This window comes from Poromitra crassiceps (genome assembly GCF_964638095.1).
Source record: "Poromitra crassiceps genome assembly, chromosome: 20".
NCBI classification, from domain to species: Eukaryota; Metazoa; Chordata; class Actinopteri; order Beryciformes; family Melamphaidae; genus Poromitra; species Poromitra crassiceps.
The window spans coordinates 25465523-25487479 of NC_139637.1; the positions used below are offsets into that span (position 1 = coordinate 25465523).

Here is a 21957-nt window from a genome sequence, read left to right on the forward strand (position 1 = left end):
GGTGAAGGTTCAGACTGGGAACAGAAATCTACTGGTGAAGGTTCAGACTGGGAACAGAAAGCTACTGGTGAAGGTTCAGACTGGGAACAGAAATCTACTGGTGAAGGTTCAGACTGGGAACAGAAAGCTACTGGAGTCCAGATAAGGTGTGAAAGCTGCGGTTCAGACAAAAGGAAAACGGTTTGTGTGATCGCACCCTTGGGGCCATATGATTTCCGCAAAACGGGAAAAACGTACGGAATCATGGAATTTGGTAATAAAAATTGAATCAACTGTAAAACATGGATTACTGCAGAATGTTCCACAATTTGGCTGAAATTGATCAAAGTAATTATCAAAATCTAAAGTAGACCTAATTACTGTAGCAACCTAAATTATTTCATAATTGTAAAATAGGCGTAGAGAAATAATTCAGTTTTTGATTGGGGTGTCTTGCGTACGACCCAATCGTCACCTCACAACTTGGTTTTCACTTTGAGAAACAAGTAGTGAAGGCTACTAAACTAATAATTATATATATACATACATACATACATATATACATATATCGATCTTAACCCCAAAATTAAAATGGAATTTGGGGAAAAAATCAAAGGGATTTCATATGGCCCTATACTCCCCCATTCTGTTCACTGTAAAAATGTGAAATGTCTGTCCTGCTCCTGCAGGTTAAGAGGACGAGCAAGAAGCAAGGAACACGGAGAACGTGTGAAAGCTCTGGAAGGGCACGGCTGACCACAAACGTCTTCCCAAGAGGCTTTAGATCGTTACGTCTCCACTCACTGGTGTAGAATCTGCTGGTTTAGGGAAGGGGAAGAAAACCCCCCCCAACAAAAAAAACAGGGTTCTGGAACCATTCTAGAACTCAGCGGACCTCACGTTCCCTGCTGGACTATCTGCTAAAGCAAGAGGTGCTGAGCTGCCTCAGTCATAATACAATCACCACGATACATTAAACATGACCAGTTATGCTAATTAGGTCATTCATTAAGCCAATTAACACATTATTTAGCAAATATGACTACGTTAACATACTTCACAAGGCATTAATATGAACTTGAGTAGTTTTGAGAAAATCAGCTATTCGTTCATTCATATGCAAATGTATGCAGCAAGGTGCACTTCTGTTAAATCATCACTTATTCTGTTCACAAATTGTAACAGTTTTCTAAATTTCTAAATTCTAACAGTGTTGAAACCATTGAGTGTAAAAGATGGAGAAACTCCCCTTCCTACCGCTTAACAAGTACCTTCAAAGACACAAAGCATCTTTGTCCAAGATTTATTTGACGTGCACTTTGAGGTTTTAGTTTGGCTCATGTCCCACTAACATGGAGGGGGCAGGAATTTATGACCTATACTGCAGCCAGCCACCAGGGGGTGAGCGAGATGTTTTGGCTTCACTTTGGGGAAGCTGTCATGACGCCCATGTTTTATACCGTCAATGATGTAAACAGAGTTGTAGAACCTTAAAACCTCAATATCTATCTGGTATTTTCCTTCTGTAGAGCCTTATTCTAGAGTGTGTGGTGTGTTCTGGAACATGGAAACACAAAAATCAGACTTTTTTTCTAAGAAGACGTTAAGAGACGCGGATCTAGATCCCTCAGGACAGTTTCAGAAGCCGTGTCTCCCTCGTGTCCTAGAACTTCAAGCATCGTTACAGAACATGTGTGTGGTGTGTTCTAGAACCATTCCAGAACCCCCGTGTTACAGAAACATGGAATACATGGAGGCAAAGAAGCTGTTGTTTTGTTTTTAAATAAGACCTTGTTCTAGAGAACGTGTAGAACCATTCCAGAACAGTTGAAAAACACAAAAACATCGAATCTGGAGTTGTTGTTTTTTTTACGTTGTTCCTAAAGAAGACTGGTGTTCTAGAACCTTCAGAATCATCGTCCCAGAAGCCGCCTAGAACATGGCTGACTTGATGTCCTGGCTGAAGAAGGTTCCAAAGTTGAGGTCTCTGGACATCAGCTCCTCCTCCACGTTGTCCAGGGCCCACTTGTGTTCCACGATCTCCAGTGCCTCCCATTCACTCTGACACACACACACACACACACACACACACACACACACACACACACACACACAGTTAGTCCCACAAATAAACGAGCACAGTCACTGAAAAGTAGGGATGCGTCAATACCGATACCGATATTAACATTGCTCGGTGTCAGCCGATGTCAGCGATTTTTATTCAATTATATCATTCAATTATATAATATAATAATTAAATAATTACTGAGTAAAAAATGACTAACATCGGCTGGCACCGATATGATTGCTGATATATCGTTATCGTGCATCTCTACTGAGAAGACACAGGTTCAGTCCTGTCCTGTTGAAATGTCTTGGAAAGATAGAGAGAACTCAAATGTAAAGACACACAGTCCAGAGGTGGGGACTCAAGTCACATGACTTGGACTTGAGTCACAATCAGGGATGGGTAGTGATTGGATTTCATTGATACCGGTACTGCTTATCGATACCGATACTTATCGATACTGCTCTCCATCATCTGGTGCAAAAAGTAAAGACATGAAAAGATGTGAAATGATTCAACAGTTATTTTGTTATTACTCATTACAAGTTAAATTCCTAAGAAGGCCTATTTCACGGCTGTGAATATGATGAGTTATTAAACCTAGGTCACCTATGTAGTAGAAATATGATTGTTTTTAATGCGTTTTTTTTTTTACCAGAGAAAACGGCTGTAGTTTTCCCCATACCACTCATAAGGGGAATCATACTACAGCACCCAGAATGCATTGCGCACGTCACTGAGTAGAAACTCGACACCAAGACAAATCTCTTTACCGAGGCGTATTTTCATTTAGAAAACGTTTTTGTCATCGAGTCTGGATAAATCACACCCGTTTTCAAAGACTTATGAAACAAACGATGGAGTCAGTTACGTTTTGTGGAGTTTGTGGGACCAACTTATCTGCTGAATAGATGGATGTAACGTTACAGGTAAAGCGAACACCGTTGTTGTTCCGTTTTCACTCTGAAAATAAGTCTGCTTCAACAAAAGCACCATGATATTTGTTACAACGCGAGGCGGAGTTTCAATCACCACAGGGCCGTCGCCCGCTGTGTGAATCAACAGTGAGATGTGTCCTATCATGAAACTAGTTTTCTTCCAAATCTACTACTGATCTTTTCATTCTTTTCAACCTGTCACAAGCGTAGTGACAGGCCAGGAGTGTAAACACGCAACGTCAAACGCCTGGTGCCGCTTCGTTATTGTTAAATAATAAGAATAATAATGATAATAAAATACCGATAGCAGCACCGAACGTCCAGGACCTTATCGATACTCCTGGTACCGACCAATCCGCAACCGGTACCAATTAATACCGGCAAAGAACTTTTATGGAAAGAAATGACAGCTCCATATTGCCCCATTGCAACATCAGCGCCCAGCAGCCTCCGCCATTTTTTATTTTTGGAAGCGTGACAGCGCCAAAAGAACCTCGCACAGGCTCGCAGTGGTCAGCTGCGGTAGCGCTGGCCCCTATAATCAGCCTCTCTAAACAGTAACTCAACGGGAGAACACTCTAAACTTTGGGGATTCACATCTTTTCCGGGCGTACTGCAAATCTTGATTGAAGTGGTGTAGTGCAGGGATGTAAAACAACAACCATATTGTGGAAACTAAGCAAAATTTTTCGTTTTCTTTGTTTAGTTTTTTCAAGATAAATACCTAATGAAAAGGACCCGAGGTTCAACTCCCGTTGAGTTACTGTTTAGAGAGGCTGATTATAGGGGCCAGCGCTACCGCAGCTGACCACTGCGAGGCGCATTCTGTTTCCAAAAATGGCCGGAGTGTCGTCTCTTTCCTTCCATGCTCTTTGCTACCGGTGCGCGGTTCCCATCCCTAGTCTTCTTCTTCTGTGGTGTTTTATGGCAGTTGGCATCGTTTATGTTGCATTACCGCCTCCTTCTGGATCCATCCATCCACTGTTTCCCTACATTCTCCTCCACGCGCCCCCAGTTCGCTCCACACTCTAAATCCCTCCGACAGTAACGTCGTTTGACTTCTACCTTGAAGGCCTTGTTGGGGTCAGGGGGCATCGCCATGGCAGCGCCTGTCATCTGGTCCTGCATGAGCCGCGATTGGTCAGCAGCTGGAAACAAACGACACGTTTAACAGATGAAATACAAAACACTAAGAACCTACATCCTGCCTCTCCGCACTGTGCAGCCATAGTTAGGCTTGGAGCTGTAGACGGTTTACAACATATTACTAACATATACGGATAGTGCAGCGGTAGATTCCCTGCCTACCGGGGTCGCAGGTTCGAGCCCCTGTGTTACCCCCGGCCTGGTAGGGAGTCCATACAGGCACACTTGGCCGTGTCTGCGGGTGGGAAGCCGGATTAAGGGTATGTGTCCTGGTCGCTGGAATAGTGCCTCCTCTGGTCGGTCGGAGAAGAAGCGGCTGGCGACTGCACATGTATCAGTGGAAGCATGGTGCTAGTCTACAACTCTCCACAGATCGGCAGAGGGGGTGGAGCAACAACCAGATAAACCAAAAGTCATGTGTAAGAATGTCCTGCCTCTGTTTAAATAGTGCTGTGCTCTAGCCATGCTGTGTGCCATGGTATATTGTATAAATAATGTGCTATTCTCTAGCCATGCTGTGTGCCATGGTATATTGTATAAATTATGTGCTGTGCTCTAGCCATGCCATGTGATGTTTTTTTCTCTATAGTTAGTCTGGCCTAGCCAGTGACTCCTAGGAATAGACTACGTGACAACCAGGAATAGATTGGTGACCACTGGAGACAGTTGACAGCCGGAATGTAGACAGCACCCGGGAGCAGTATGGGTTAGCGCCCCAGCCTGCGTCTTCCGTGAGGAAGAAGCCCAACAAATCCACGAGAGGCCTTTTAGGAGGGCCATTCAAGCCGCAAGTGGAGCCTGCAGTACCACCACGGCCCAAGAAACATCATACCGGAATGAAATGTTGGGAGCGGGGGAGCCTGCTGCAACGCACAGGTCCTGGACCTGGTGAGACGTAGGAGGAGCCCGGACAGGAGTCAACCCACAGAGCCCAGTCCCTCCACGTGCCAGAGCCTCCCGGTCCCGGCAGAGTAGTTCCGGAGCAGCGGATTTAGTGGCCCTGTCTTTCCCTAAGAGGGCTGACCGTGGGTAGCTACTGGGACGTAAGTCTGGGCTTGATCAACCCCAGCTGGGTCACCTGGGCGAGGGTGTATGATGTTGCAGTACCTGAAACATCCTATGACCCCAGGGTACATCACTGATGATACGTCCCAGTTGCATCCATGTGATGTTTTTCTTTATAGTTTTTGTATATTTTGTTTGTGCTCCAGACCATGTGATCATGCTCAGACCATGTGATCATGTGACCATGTGATCATGTGACCATGTGATCATGCTCACCAGTCACAGAAAGTCAAAGATGAATGAGGATTTTTGTTTTTAAAGGGACAGCAGGGGGAATTGGCCAAGTACAATAGGAGAGTGACTGGAGACTGGCTTGGCTCCAGGGACATTAAACATGTTTGATAAACAATATCAACTGATCAAGTAAAACAACAACAACAACAACAACAACAACAACAACAACACAAACACTAAATTGGTTGAACTCACCATTGTCCTGTCCCAGGATCAGGCTGTACATGCTCCTCAGTCCAAACACATTCAGGAAGTACCAGGACGCTGAACTCACCCTGGGAAATATTCAACAAATCACAACCTAATTAAATGTCAGCTGCTATTCCTGCTACTCCACAGGCTCCATCTAATTATCACTATATGAAAATGTGACAGTCCGTATGGTGGACAGAACAAATGAAAGGTGGTATCAGCGACACTACATGTTATTCTGTATGGTGGACAGAACAAATGAAAGGTGGTATCAGCGACACTACATGTTATTCTGTATGGTGGACAGAACAAATGAAAGGTGGTATCAGCGACACTACATGTTATTCTGTATGGTGGACAGAACAAATGAAAGGTGGTATCAGCGACACTACATGTTATTCTGTATGGTGGACAGAACAAATGAAAGGTGGTATCAGCGACACTACATGTTATTCTGTATGGTGGACAGAACAAATGAAAGGTGGTATCAGCGACACTACATGTTATTCTGTATGGTGGACAGAACAAATGAAAGGTGATATCAGCGACACTACATGTTACTCTGTATGGTGGACAGAACAAATGAAAGGTCATATCAGCGACACTACATGTTAGTCTGCCGTAGTCATCACTAATGTGACGCTTGACCATCACAGTTTCACAAGCTCTCCATCCAAATGAGATTATTGTCACTTTATGATTCTTTTTTTTTTATTGTTTACATTCCAGCAGCCAATGGCATCATCCCTAGAAAGGTTTGTGGCTCAGAAATAAACAGAATTGTGCAAAGTCAGACTTTGTTGTTGGTGAACTTTTAGTGATCACGTCATATTCTGCTTGCATTGAATCCTGAACCTCAGATGACGTATCGCATTCGCTCTCCAGATAATAATTTGAAGGTCATGTAAATGGGTTTCCAGCTAGAACCATATATAACCAACTAACCATAACCAACATCTAACCATATATAACCAACATCTAACCATATTTGAGTGTTTTGACATTTCCATATGGTTTGGTTTGTGTTTTACCAGGAAGCGTCCAGAGACAGCAGCTCGATCCCTCTCTGTAGCATGGGTTTGAACCTCAGCGTCAGGGGGAACGGCACTTTGGCTGCAGGACAAAACAACAACAATCATTAACAAACATCATCATTAACACATTCACTGCCAGCCGTTTTTTTTTTTACTGTAGGTAGCTTCTGCCAGAGGGGTTTTTTGAGGATTCTGGCTCATCTTTCAAGACCCGAGGATTCTTTTCTGCTAAGATTTTGTGAACACAAAATATCTCAAAAGAACTAATAGAAGGTGTGCTTTCTCTGTCTAAAAGAGTTAGTTTGTAGAGTTAGTAGTTATGTAGGCATTAGCACTTGAATACAGCATGGTTTCAGCGTCTGGAAATTTAAGCTGAGATAAATAGCTTTTTGTGAAATTCGATAGAACAGTCACTTTAACCATTCATTTTTGGCATCAGTAAGACGTCAGACATCTAAACAATAGTTTTGAACAGTAATTTCCTCCATAACAGCAGGAAACACCCCTCTCCTTCAAACTCCTCCCTCCGTGTGTGTTCTTCTTGGCTGCAGCGGGCGTGTCACAAGCTCGTTGCTGCTGCTGCTGTAACCTCGCGTCACCAGGCTCACTGCTTTGCTGCTGCTCCTGTCTGCTGGTGGCCGCTGGGCAAGTCTGGATGGGCTCGCTCGTTTCTTGGGGTTCTGAGAGCTTTGATGAAGCTTTTGCAATTCTGGTCTTATTTATGCTGCGTGTTTCAAAGTGTGTTCCACCCGTAATCTATTATGCAAATTTGCAAAACCCCACCGCCAGCTCCCAAGCGCGAAAGCGTTTTCGCCAATCCATTTTCATGAGAATGGCTTCCTCACACTGCTTTTTGCTTGCCTTCCTCTAGAATGGAGAGCACTGTCGCCACTTAGTGGGTCGGTGGAATGGGTTGTACACGTTCGGTGGCTCCAATATTTTTATAGGAGACGTGGGGGGCATTGATCCACGTCCCACCGTCAAAGAAAACTTTTTTTTTTTTTTGACGACTCAACTCGTCATTGGCAGTCAACCGTTGGATTTTTTTTGACGAGTCAACTCGCCATTGGCAGTGAACGTGTTAACAACCGACAATCAGTGTTTCCCCTACAATAGACCCTTTTCACGGGGGCCATTTTGTGTGGAACAGGCAGGGTAAACACAGGTGCGAGCAAAACACTAACGAGGGTTTAAAACGTCCATGATTGGAAGTTGGAAACCCTCATTAGTGTTTTGCTTGCACCTGTGTTTAGTCCGCCTTTTCCACACAAAATGGCCCCCGTGAAAAGGGTCTATTGCAGACAGCCACTCACTTTTAGTTTCTGATTTCTGTGTGGTGCTGATGGACGGCTCCTTTTATCGTGAAATAAAACGTGCTATGAGGCATTATTATATTATGATATATGTTATGTATATTATTATATATTGTATTATATATGAGTGCATCATTTGGCCTCTGTACAGTTTATGGTCGGAGGTGGGCTGCGAACATTTTTGAGATTTTCAAGTGGGCCATGAGTGAAGGTTGATGATGAGGCGAGTAACTTTCTGTCGATCAACAGATGAAGCAGCTAATGTTTGCAGCTCTAAAGTGTTCTTTTAGAAATGTTTTCTACTTCTTCCTCCAGCTTTTTCACAGATGACAGTCAGCCTATGGAGTGAATTGTGGCTCAGTATTCAGAAACAAATAAAATAGGATGAATACAAGTTTATAAATGATAATAATAAAATAATAGCATAATAATAATAACAACAACAATAATAATTGGTAGGTAACTTTAGTCCTACACAAAATGGCCCCCGTGAAAAGGGTCTATCGTACAGGCCAACGAGGATCACCGCCAGGCCTGATTTTTCTTTTTCTTTTACAAATTTCAATACAAACCTTTATGGCATATTAAAATACAACAACACGTATAATGTTGACAGTAATACAAGAGCACTAAATGATGCTAAATATACATTCATTCAAATGAATAAGGATTTGCTTTTGGGAGCCTGTGAGTTTGCATCCCTGTAATGTTTTGCAATAGGTGAGACCACTTATTTATTCAGCAATAAATGCACTTTATTTTTTGCATGTTTTTAGCGGGGGGTTCCTATGTGGAGGAAACGTCAGGGGAGCACGGGGAGAACATGCAGACTCCACACAGAAAGGACGTTTTTGACGAGACACCTGGACCGTAGGCACTGAGGACATGGGGACACACACTCCGTGCCCACAGCATCCAGGCAGGAATCGAACCCAGGACCTTCTTGCTGTGAGGCGACAGCGCTACCACATGCACTTTAAGTCATCTTCTCCATAGAGAGCCCCAGGAACGAGTCCGGAAATCATCGATGCTAACACTCCTGGTTCTTCACTGTTTTCCCCTATGGGATTTTTGAATGGGTTTTTGGCGCGATGTTTCTAATAATCTCTCTGGGCAACGCAAGCTTAATCAAACGTGAACGAGTGTTTAGTATTATCATCTCCACACATGAAGACCACTTTTATGAGTTTTGAAGCTTTTACGTCCGTTAAAAGGGCGGCTAGCTAGCAAACGGCTAAATGAGACTACACTGTTGAGTCGACGGGGATATATACGTCAATAACGTCACCACTTCAAAGGACAAACACGGAAATTCTCTTTCCCTCACCTGGTTCAGCCCGGGGGATTCAGTGCACAGCAGCGCACACATCAACAACAGTCCAGGTTGAGTGCTGACGTGACGTGGAAGCCTATGCGACAGTGTGTAGTTCTGGATTAGCTTAGCTCGAGCTTTTTACTTCTAGCGCTCGCATTTACGCTACAAAACTCATGAAAGTGGTCCTCATGTGTGAAGATTATCCGGCTGAACACTGGTTCGCGTTTGATTAAGCTTGTGTTGCCCACAGACCTTATTTGAAGCATCGTGGCAAAAACCCATTCAACAATCCCATAGACAGAAACAGTGAAGAACCAGGAAGTCCGGGACTTCAAAAATACATCATCCCTGGGGCTCTCTCTTGTGATCACTTTGTTTCAAGTCTTGAATATACCGAGCGTACCAACATTTGTAAGCAAATAGACAGAAAATTGCAGACCACCTGCTGCGCCACCTGACCGAAGCCGACCGCGCCAATATGGTATCCCGTGGCGTGCAGCGTCGGTTTAGGTTTTGTTTCCGGTCGGTACCACCTGGCCTGAAAAAAAATTCTAGGAGAAACACTAACCAGGGTTCGTACGGTCATGGAAAAGCCTGGAAAATCATGGACATTTAAATTAAATCTCCAGGTAAGGGCCTGTGTCCACCTAGCGTCTTTTCATCAGCTCCGGCGTATATTTTCAATTGTTTCCAATGGGGGGAGAGCGTATCCGAGCGCACACGGACATCTAGAGAAAGTGCGCTGCGTCCAGCGTCTTATTTTCACAGCGCTCTGGTGTTTTTGTGCGCCCGACTCCCAGCGCTTCCAGCTGAAATTATTTTAACTTTTCAGAAAGACGCTGGTGTCAGGTGCTCCTTTTCTGGCCACTAATCATATGAAAAAACTATCGCAACAGAGACAGAAAGGCTCAATTGTGGGAGCAGATTGGCTAGACACTTAATATTTCTGGTGAGTGTTGAGCTAAATCACTGTATGTGTGTTGTTTGCTAATGTTAGCTGTCAGCTATCAAGATACTACCGCACTGAGCTAACGTTAGTTTCAGACTGCTTCCTTGTTATATTGTGCGCCGAGATCAGCGTTCCCCAGCGCACTCCCAGCGTTTAACGTCGGAAAAAGACGCTAGGTGGACACAGGCCCTAATGGAAAAGTTTTGGGGGGGGGGGGGGGATCCGACAAGGTTTTGGAAAAGTCATGGAAATTTGTTTAATAAATATTTTCATGATGTTCATTTACACTAGGGATGTTCATTTTGAAAAATTTCCATAATCGAAAATCGGGAAAATTAACTATCAATTATCGATTGCGTAATAATAATAATAATAATAATAATAATAATTTTTTTTTTTTTTACTCTGGTCTGGTAATAACGTTGCACGTTCTCAGCCAGCTATAATGGCGATGCCGCTGTGTAGTAAGAATATCAGACACTGGCACTGTGGCCAGGTAAACAAACATGTTACATGTCAGGTTACATGATGTAAGGCAATCGGCGTCTTCCAGCTTAGCTGACAGCACAAGAGTCAAATCAACAGGCCTGAGCCAGACCGCTGGGTGCGTTTGTTTGTGTCCCCGGCGCATGCCGGTGTGAATTCCCCATGTTTTAAACAGTTTTGTTGGCACAAAGGCCCGTGCCCAGCCAGAAAACTAGAGACTATATGAAGCTCCACCTCACGTTAGTCGGCTGTGCAATGGAGTGGGGCGAGGAGGAACGAATTCCACCCAAACGTAGTCCGTCAAAAAAATAATAATAATAAGAAATAAATAAATATTAATAATAATAATAATCGATCCAAATTCCACATGATCGATTCAATTCCTTAACGATCAATTATCGATTTTCGATAATTGATGAACATCCCTAATTTACACTGAGTTCAGAGCATAAAATTAGTATAGTGTAAATTGGCACGGCACGTAACGTTAACCGTCGCTGTGTTTCTGTTGTGTGTGAGAAGTGAATCCAGTGAGTTACAGGCACACCCACTAGCCTACATCTGCCTGCTGCCTGCAGCCGAGGTAACGTTAGCACTTAGCAGTTAGCAAAGTCTTAGTCTGCCGCCTGACACAGGCCAGGGGAAGTGCAGCTTCAACAATATGTGGCATTTCAAAGATAAGTACCAATTATGGCTCGCGAAAGACAAGACGACGCGCTAAATGCAATCTGTGCTGTAAAATGCTGCTGTGAAGCGGAAAAGCACTTGAGCGCAGCTGCTGTTGCAAGCAGCCCAATTCATCAGTGAGATTATTGACATCCAGCGACGCTAACGTTAGCGTCCCGTTAGCACCACAGCAAAGAAATAGACACGTTTGTATATATATATTGTATATATATATATATATATATATCATTTTATATATATATATATATCATTTTATATAATATATATCATTTTATTATATAAAAAGTGAGCAAGTGTGCAATACCTGTCTGCTGTCTGTTAAAATGTTTGTCCCACTGATGATGTCATAATGACTATGACATCATCAGTGCCTATGACAATGGCCGAGCTGCATGTGGCGAGCCTAGGGTTACCCTAGTGTATATACACCGTGTATATCTATTTACAAAAAATCTAGTCTATGAACACATCGAGCGTTTTATTTTTTAGACACACCTGGACACACTTATTTTTCAGTTATTTTCAATTGGTTGCGGCGAAAAGAGCTGCCTGGCTGTCATAGAGCTATTATGGTGCTTTTGTGTTAAGGCACAGTAGTGTTTGTGTTTGTGTTAAGGCACAGTAGAAATCTGAATATATTACTGTCCCTTTAAAATATCATGGAATCCAAAAAGAGGATGTGGCTTCCCTTTTTTTTATCATAAGAAAAAATGCATTAGACACCAACACAATATTCTTTAGTCTGGACCTTAGGTCTGGGTTAGGTTCTTTAGTTTAGTCTGGACCTTAGGTCTGGGTTAAGGCTGCTTTATGCTCACCATGCCGTGAAGGGCGCGGGGGTGGAGCGAGGGCCGGGCGCGTCAAATGACGTAAATTTGTTGGGCGTGGTTGGGCGCTACCTCCGTAGGGCGCCCACCGTGTACCTGAAGATTTTTCTCACAGCGCGACCTCCGCACGGCTTCTCCCCAAACATGGACGCTTTCGAGCCACTGAGCCCTGAACACTGGGCTGTGTTTTCGCCACATTTCTTGACCCATGTGGTAGGCTAAACTTTGACTTGCAACTGTTCGTTTTTAGTCATTTCACCAAGTAAATGTGTTGTGTTGAGAGCATGATTGAGAGAGATTAAAAGCAGCACAGAGTAGGCTATCAGGGCTGAGAACTGAAACGGCTATTCAGTAAAAACAAGTTTGGTGATTCATTCATGTGCTGATGTGCGGTCGTTTGAGAGTGAAAGCACACTCAGTACTGCACATAATAGCTTTTAATTGCGACTTTTTCACGGCTGTTCTCACTTTTACCATTGTACAATACATGCTGATCACTTGGTTGATCACTTCTGAGTATAAAAGCATCTGCCCCAGCGCGAGGTCCGCACGGTGACTCGCAGAGCTCCACCCCACGGAGCTTGCTCGAGTATAATGAGCCCTTTAGGGTTAGGTTCTTTAGTTTAGTCTGGACCTTAGAGAGCCTCTGACCTGCAACTCAAGTTGTCCATTGAAGCAAATGTTTGATTACATATTGGTCAATTAGCATGATTCCAAATGATACTGAACGTAATAAAAAATAAAAAATAAACGATGGCTGCATGTACTACAATATTGTGATTGCAATGTGACATGATTGACAGCTGAAGAACTCACTTATAACGAATCCGGAGAAGGCCCAGTTGATCCACCCACCGATCACGATCATGGGCAGGACGTTGGTCAGGTTGCCTTTCATCATGTCTGTCAGCATGCTGGTGTCTGGAACCAAGGGACGGACGGACGGACGGATTCACACACACACACACACACACACACACACACACACACACACACACACACACACACATCCATGTAATGCAAGTACCACATAAATGAATGGCAAGAGAGAACATACGCAGGGGAAAACTTTGCTTGTGCGCATACCCTGACATACTGTATGTACAGTATGTACGCACACGCACACACACACACACACACACACACGCGTGCACGCACGTGACGCATACACATGCCAGGTCGCCATTGTAAATAAGAATTTGTTCTTAATGAGTTACCTGGTTAAATAAAGGTTAAAGTGGAACCCGTTGGTCACGTGTGTCGCAGTCCGTTTCAGACTGAATTTGTCTGAGATGACAAGTTGAGAGGCGGGTCATAGTATCATGTCGATGATTTGATTTGACAATTCTGGCGATTGGCTTTGGCATTGGTCAATCATGGCGTGTTCCACCCCCAAATCGAGTGGGATTCAGCGTGTTGTCGTGCTACGCGAGTGGGATCCGCGGAGTACCAGGCAGCCAGCTGCTTCGTGCGGAGCGAGCGGACAATCCGATGCATGGGTGCTGCCCGCCCGCCTGGAATCTCTGAGGGCAGACCCCTGACAACCACGCTCTCAAGCGCGCGCCTTTTACGCTATTTCTGTAAATACGATATTCCTGGAATGTGCGTTTTAACGAGCCAGTTACATTTATTTGCATTCTTAGAGATGATAGTTTTTGTTTTTTGTTCATGTTTCTAACAATTGGCCAAGTTAGTAGTTAGTTTATGGGAGAGGAATTCTGCCAGATGACAGGCACTAGGCGCCATTTTCTACTTCATTTGGAAGAGAAAATCATCCTGAAATGAAGATTTGATTGACAGCTGCATGTCGTGATATGATTGGTTGAAATGGGGTAGAAATTTGATAGTACTGGGTGACATCAGCAAACTGTTTTTGGCATACATTATTAAATAGGTGCACTGCATACCCAGGTATTTGAACTAAAAGAAAAGAAAAGTCATTTTTGGGTTCAGCTCGACTTTAAATAAAATAAAATAAACACACACACACACACACACACACACACAAACACACACACACACACACACACACACACACACCTGTCATGGGGTTCTTGGGGACGACCTTCCTCTTGACCTTCTTGAAGAAGCCCGTCTCCACGTCGTTGAAGTAATGCTTCCTCATGGTGAAAGACTGCAGGGGTCAAAACGGTCACCATCACAAATCAGTCCAGTCTTGTTGTACGATCAAGTGCTCTGCTAGCTCAACATATGGCCAGCAGCCAATGTGAAATAGTGCTGGTTATTTCTACGGGCCTGTGTGTGTTTATGTCATGCTCCGAGGGGCTTGCTACAGTACTCGAGGGGGTCATGTATTTTGCTTACAAGGACCTATACGGCTCCACACAGATGTATGTATTGTTTTTTGCCCTCTGTACTATTTTATTTCTATTGTCTTTCCCCCCCTTGTTTCAAAACAATGCAGGGCCAAAACAAACTGAGCGAGGGCCAAGTTTGGCCCGCGGGCCCCAAATTGGTCAGTCATGATTGGTCAGCCATGATTGAGGTGACTGTAAGAATGGTTTGTACATCGTCCCTGTAGTAAAGAACCCTGACAGTGACAGTGAGGACATCGTCCCTGTAGTAAAGGACAGTGACTGTGAGGACATCGTCCCTGTAGTAAAGAACCCTGACAGTGACTGTGAGGACATCGTCCCTGTAGTAAAGAACCCTGACAGTGACTGTGAGGACATCGTCCCTGTAGTAAAGAACCCTGACAGTGACTGTGAGGACATCGTCCCTGTAGTAAAGAACCCTGACAGTGACTGTGAGGACATCGTCCCTGTAGTAAAGAGACACAGCAGATTCACTCCTTACCTGTCGGGGGATGTACTTGCCGTTCTCCCGGAGGATGCGGCTCCGTAACAGCACCTGACTGGAGACACCACATCACTGTCACATACACAACCTCCACCATGGCCAACAGGCAAAACACACTCACAACACTCTGCCAGACAATCAAGTCAACCGCTTAAAGGAGAATTTCGTTTTTTTTTTACCTGGACCCCTCTCCTCACATTAATTATGATCTGACGACTCACCCAGTGATCTCCGCAGCGTTTCTGGCCGTCCTACGCGTTGTTTTGAGATCAATACTCTCCAATCCAGTCGTAAAATAGAACTCCGTGGGGGCCAAGTGGCAGCCTGTCTTTCCTGCATCTAAATAGCGCTTGACTGCTGTGTAGGCGGGCACAGGGCGTTGGTTTTGCATAACCTATGTGCGATTCGAAATCACGCGTCAGAGGTAGGCTTATTGGGAACCCCTAACCCCTAAACCTAAATGTGTGATGTGTCTGTCATCTTTTGTCCTTAACACATTGAGTGCCAGCGACGCCATATGGCGTCATTAGAAATTTACCGTAGACTGCCAGCGACGCCAAATGGCGTCAATAACTCGAAATTGTATTTTTGACGGGGGGGTGTCGATCTAACCCTCTTACATCGCCTCTTACAATATGAGAGCTATTGAATGTGTCTAACCTATTTTACAGAACCCTTAGGTGGCGACAGCGCTGTCCAGATGAGAGAAAGTGGAGTTAAACACACAGAAGAAGTCGTTGGGGAAAAGGAAATCGCATCGCATCCGTCCGTATGCATCGATATGCATGAAGCATATCGCTGCTGTCGTTCCAGGACCTCGAATTTCCAAAACAGAAACTTTTCAGGAAGTAAAAAAAACCTGTTTGCTCTTAAACTACTGAACCAAATGTCGTCAAAGTTGGCACATGTCTTAATTATAGTTAGTTTCCCGCTGAATGTGTCATTACTTTATTAATATCTTACCTGGATAAGCTCAAATGATGTTGTTTATATTATCAGTCCGACTTGGAAGCGCTTTCTCATGGCCAGTCAAGCGGGAGGCAGCCGCATCCTCATGCACGAGCCCCCAAGCTCCAGGCCGCGGGGGTGCGCGCAGGAGCAGCAGGATTGCCCCTCGCCTCTCATGGCCGAATGGGGGCTTTCGCATGGGGTGAGAAATAGTCTGACATAACGTAGCGTTAACGTTACTTTATTCTCGTCAGAAAGCACTCCGATTTGCATGTTAAAACAAGTTTGCAGCCTAGGAATAACTGGAAAACATTTGATTGATATATTAACGTCAGAGGAAGCCAGGATTAGTCAAAACGATATGAGAAATACACAGCGCGTCTGCCGTGTGTCTTTTCCGGGTTTATTGTCCTGCGTAGGGGGGTACACACGGAGGTAGGGGGGGGATTTCGAGGTTTGACTGACAGATTGAGGGCGAATGGCGTTACGAGATTTACTCACAAGCTCGTTTTAATGCTTTTCCATTGGTTGCATTTGTTAAAAACCACACAGAGACGTGAAGGGTGACCAATGGCATTGATTCATGACAAAAAGTAAGAAAGTGAAAAAAGTGACATTCGAGGTCCTGGCCCGACACCGACGATATAGCTGTGCCTGCAGCAGCCAATCTGCTGTCACAATTGAGCACCTCCGTGTCCGCTGCAACAGCCCATCCGCATGATCAGCCGTGGAGTTGTTATTATTCTCAACTGGAAGCATGGGAGCTGGTGACAAATACACGCGGCTGTAAAAAAGCTGGATGTAGCGGACTTTTCAGTGCAGAGCAAACGCAGGCAGCAGAAAGCCCCAGAGACACGCCCAGGAGGAGGAGTGTGCAGTTGAGGGGGGGGGGCACGCAGAGCACGCAGAGCAGCACACAACACCCAGACAGACCCAGGCAGCAGGACAGGATTGGCAAACGCAAGCTAGAATATCTGATGCCCACCAGCAGTAAATCAAGACCAGCAAGAAGCTGCAACCAGCAGCGCACGCAGGGGCCAGCGCTGCTGGTTTCAGCTAAAAAATATTATTTGGCCAAACAAAATTCCTTTGTTTTCACTCTTTTATTGAAGGAAATTATTTTTGAGGTGTCATTACATCAGAAAATATTAGCAATGAGTCAATGATGTGCTTGAAATGCTTCCTTTCACAAAAGGCTGAATATCTCAGGTTCTAGAAAAAAAGTGGCTGTTTTTGGTCAAATCAAGCTATCTTCTCCGGCTCATAACTAAAAACGGAAAATGGGATCAATAAACTTTTTTTTGCAGGTGATAGAAGAGAGTCTCATCGTTATTTGTGCGTGTTCAGTGTTTACATAGTAATATCACACAATATTCTGTGGGCTTCGAGAAATCACTGAAAACGCTCTGAAACTCTGGCACTGGGAGCGTCCGTTCTCCAAAAGTGACTGGCACTCAAAGTGTTAATAGCTTAACACATTGAGTGCCACAGCGCTTCAGTAAAATTGTCTGCAGCCTGTGCCAGATTCACTTCCATTCAGTTGAAAACAGCTATAAAAAAAATTCTATTAGGGCTATATTGACAGGGCTGGACTTTAATGAAACATTGAACACTCCTGCTTCTTCCAAAGAAGAAATTTTGTTTCTAGACAGTTCCATTATGAAATGACAGCCTCTGAAAAAAGTGCACTTTCAAGGGTTTTCTGTCGTTTTTTTTTACTTTCCAAGATATAGTCACTTTTATGAATACCTTTTGCACTCTAATTTCGAGCACATTCACTGACTCTGGCTGGTGTTTTCTGATGTGGTGGCGTGGTGTGGTTTCTGTGCAGCCTGCGTGCCCCCCCCCCCTCTCCACCTCTGAGCTGCGGGCTCCTCCCCACACGCACAGAGTTTGTTTTCTCACAGACTCCGTTTTTGCCCCGGACGGATCCCAGCGCGCAACCAGGAAATGCCAAACGCGACTGAACGAAAAGGCTTGGCCGTTCGGCTTCGGATGCTGGCTTTCTGGCAGGGAATCGTGTGGAGATAGATAGAAGCATAAGAGCTCAGTTGTGAGCGCGGATGCAGCCGAGCCCACTGTCCGCTGCAGACAGAGCAATCTATACGGCTCTGGCTGAAGCATGCATCGGTTTCCTCTTTGATCACGTCTTTCCCTGCTGTCTCCTGCACAAAGTAAAGGATCTGAGGTGGGTGGCGCAGCTCCCGTGTCGATGTTTAAGGTGGCGCCGTGTGATCCCTTGAAGGGATTCATGCTCACTGGCTAGGTACGACCTTAAACAGCAGAATTATGGAATAATATGAATTATGATTTTAGGACGTCCAAAGACGTCCTTGGCACTCCTCGTTACATTTTTTTAGGACGTCCAGAGACGTCCTTGGCACTCAATGTGTTAATGTATTTTGACGTGCTTGTTAAAAAAAAAAAGTTGGGGTTTGGGCATTTTGGGGGCATTCTTATCGGGACAAATTACTTTTGTGTCAGGACAAGGGAAAAACAAATTTGAGTTGTCCGAAGGGACAAGTGCCTCAAAAAGTTAATGTTGAGCCCCGTTTATGATTCAGACATATTCCCTTTATGTAGGCCCGCCCACTTGACCCAGTTGTGTTATGACTTCCTGTTCAAAACACCGTCTGTTTGACCTGCTCACTAGTACTGTACTGTCACAGGAAGTGTCAACACAATAGGAAGTAACTGGCTGAGTCCTGTGTTGGAACATAAGGTGAGGTGCCTCTACCCTGCAAATTCAACAAATGCATCAGAATGCATCAAGTTGTGCAGCACCGGGAGAGAGAGCACTTGGGGGCGGGACAATCCAGCAGACACACCTACACAGTTTCAATTCAGAGTAGGGATGTTCATCAATTATCGAAAATCGATAATTGGTCGTTAAGGAATTGATTCGATCATGTGGAATTTTGGAATTATTAAAAAAAAAAAAAATGTGCAGACTAGGTTTGGGTGGAATTTGTTCCTCCTCAGCCCACTCCATTGCACAGCCGACTAACGTGAGGTGGAGCTTCATATAGTCTCTAGTTTTCTGGCTGGGCACGGGCCTTTGTGCCGACAAAACTGTTTTAAACATGGGGAATTCACACCGGCATGCGCCGGGGACACAAACAAACGCACACAGCGGTCTGCGGACCTCAGTGAGGCTCAGGCCTGTTGATTTGACTCTTGTGCTGTCAGCTAAGCTGGAAGACGCCGATTGCCTTACATCATGTAACCTGACATGTAACATGTTTGTTTACCTGGCCACAGCGCTAGTGTCTGATATTCTTACTACACAGCAGCATCGCCATTATAGCTGGCCGAGAACGCGCAACGCTTTAAAATGTACACATTTCCACTTATTTTTTGTTAACATTGTCTACCTGTCAGAAACCTGCTCCATGTCGACCTTCTTGTCGCTGTGCAGCAGCTGGGTGACGTAGTGGCGGATGATCCCCACGAAGAAGGTGATGAAGACGATGGGCAGGACCACCCAGATCCGAATACTGGAGTCCAGGAGGAGCTCCGGACCGGCCATGGCTCGCTGTTTACACACACTGAGGGAGAAGCTCTGACCGAGGGAGAGGCAAGGCAGGAGGAAAACATGGAGAGAGAGAGTGGAGGAGAGATGTGTCAGAATCTACAGGCAGTGATGACATCAAAATCAGAAACTGTGACATCAGTGTTTCCCCTACAATTGTACAGGCCTGGTGGGCCCGCCAGGCCTGGAAAAAAAAGACTAATAACGTAAATTACCAATATGAATATGAATGTATAAATGACATCACAACAGTCTAATCCTAATGTTAATATCCTCCAAATCTGGCTTCAAACGATCAACATTTTTCTGCAAGGGTCACTCCCCTGGGGTTCCACCATACAACATCGATATGGACCACCCCCCCTAAAAACATGCAGAAGATCGTCATCTGACCAGTGACGACAACATTTGAAGTTGGTCCCCGGGCGCTGGACACAAGAAAGAGGCCCACTGCTCCTGGCTGCCCCCCGGAGGAAGGACAAGCCTGGATGGGATAAATGCAGAGACTGTGTTTCACCTGCATGAGTGTGTGTGTGTGGCTGGCCAGATGCATGTGTCTGTGGCTGGCCACATGCGTGTGTGTGTGGCTGGCCACATGCGTGTGTGTGTGTGTGGCTGGCCACATGCGTGTATGTGTGGCTGGCCACATGCGTGTGTGTGTGTGGCTGGCCACATGCGTGTGTGTGTGGCTGGCCACATGGCGTGTGTTGGGTGTGTTCGTGTGACAAATCAAGACGGGTTTGTCCGTCCAGTTCTTCTTCTTCGGTTTAGGTTTTGAAGTCCCTCCAGGCCTGAAAAAATGTCTAGGCGAAACACTGGACATTGATGCAGAGATAGTTTTAGACTGATACGGCTATCTTTAAATTTGACTATTCGGATGCCCCAAAAAAATAAAATAATTATTATTTTCATTATTATTATTTAGATCATAGGAGGCATAAAAAAAATAAAAGAAACTAGAACAGTACTTGTTTCTAAACCACAAGAACTGGATTGTTATTACACATGGTCATGTTCCAGTGCAGGCAGGAGCTAGTGTGTCGCCCTCTAGTGATCATGCAATGACACTGCAGCTCAAAACATTAATTTTTACTGGGGGACCTCCTTCAACAAATCAAAAGCATTCAGTGATAATGTATGGATGGACTACCACCATGGCATTACATTCCAACTGAAAGTAACTTAAGATCTTGTGATACTAAGTAACGTTATTGATAATATAACAGCTGTTACTCTACTGTGAAATCCATTTAAATTGTACTGTTATTTATTTACACTTGCCAATGTATCTCCATGTATTGCATCGTATGAATGTTTAGACTGATGGGGGGGGGGGGGGGGGGGAATCTCTTAGTTAGGACCATTTAGCAGTACTGCTAGTGTTTAGGGTCTTTGGGTGTTTTGTAGGCTAGTGGTTGTAAAAGTTATTCTAAAATACATGCACTTTTTCCATAATGTAGACGACGTGTTAGTAAACAGATACTGTATTTCAAATAGCAACTGATCGGCATAGTGTCTGGGCCCTGTGCTTGTGAATAAAGTGAAGTGTCCCACAGCAGCACACAGAGCTGACAGAGGTAGGCTACTCACTGCAGCAGAGACCTGGGACAGCAGCAGCGCTTCTGATCACACTGTTGTTCTCGTTAAGGGAATAACGTTAAGTTTAGCCAAGACCAGAAAGTACTGTTGAAAGTCATTCTGATTCAGCTAACACTAGCATGATCGTTTACAGCTTCACTGGGAGCAAAGTTGGCTAACGACGCTAGCCCGGCGGCTAACTTGGCTAACACATTAACGTTAGTTACCTTTCACCTTTGAACTAACGCTAGTATCTGCCCAAAATAACACAATAACTATGACAGTTTATTTGACAGACTACGGCCGACACGGTATATTACAGAGAATATTTCACATTATACGTCTCAAATGAACTTCAGGTAACTTACCACATTTGTGAAGTTTGTAAATAGCAACAAACACGTTCCGTTGGTAAAATTTCCGCAAAGAAGAAACTACTTCCTGATCTTCTTCTTCTTCTTTAGATTTCCGGCAGACTAGGCACGGGTTGGTGCATTGCTGCCTCACCCTGTTAAACTACGTCACTGCACATTGACCTATATCCTCTGATACAGGTCTGTAGCTACAAGGAAGCGAACTACTTCCCTAACACTATTTATTTGTGCCACCCCATCACCCAACAGTGTTTTAAGGGAAAAGCTTTTAACTCCCAGTTTGCCCAGCTCAATAAATAATTCCCTCCTTTCCTCTGCATAGTGTGAACATTGCAACAGTACTGTGGCTACGTTCACACAGCCATCCTTAGTGCTTGAATCTAATCTTTCCCCCCCTAAGTGACTGGGGACTGCCCCCTAGTCCGATACCTCACGAGTCCGATACCTCACGAGTCCGACACCTCATGGTTTT

The 21957-nt window shown here is 44.6% G+C and overlaps 1 protein-coding gene across 1 annotated transcript; it reads right to left on the reverse strand.

Moving 5' to 3' along the window:
• Positions 1-1742: 1742 nt before the first annotated feature.
• On the reverse strand, positions 1743-21526 carry LOC310795037 (ER membrane protein complex subunit 3). The gene is made up of 9 exons (XM_083657057.1): positions 21480-21526; positions 19376-19563; positions 15051-15108; positions 14274-14367; positions 13050-13154; positions 6654-6735; positions 5626-5705; positions 4051-4133; positions 1743-2040 (listed from the first exon to the last, which is right to left on the reverse strand). Exons 2-9 carry the CDS (start codon positions 19528-19530, stop codon positions 1912-1914), a joined length of 786 nt encoding a protein of 261 aa, XP_083513183.1. The 5' UTR covers positions 19531-19563; positions 21480-21526; the 3' UTR covers positions 1743-1911.
• Between the last annotated feature and the right edge of the window lie 431 nt (positions 21527-21957).

Coding starts and splice junctions, on each gene's coding strand:
- LOC310795037 (XM_083657057.1), bottom strand. CDS start 19,530: ATGGCCGGTCCGGAGCTCCTCCTGGACTCCAGTATTCGGATCTGGGTG. Junction 6,736..13,049: donor CTTCTCCGGATTCGTTATAA/GTGAGTTCTTCA, acceptor TTTGTCCTGCAG/CCAAAGTGCCGTTCCCCCTG. Junction 2,041..4,050: donor ACCCCAACAAGGCCTTCAAG/GTAGAAGTCAAA, acceptor TGTGTGTGTCAG/AGTGAATGGGAGGCACTGGA.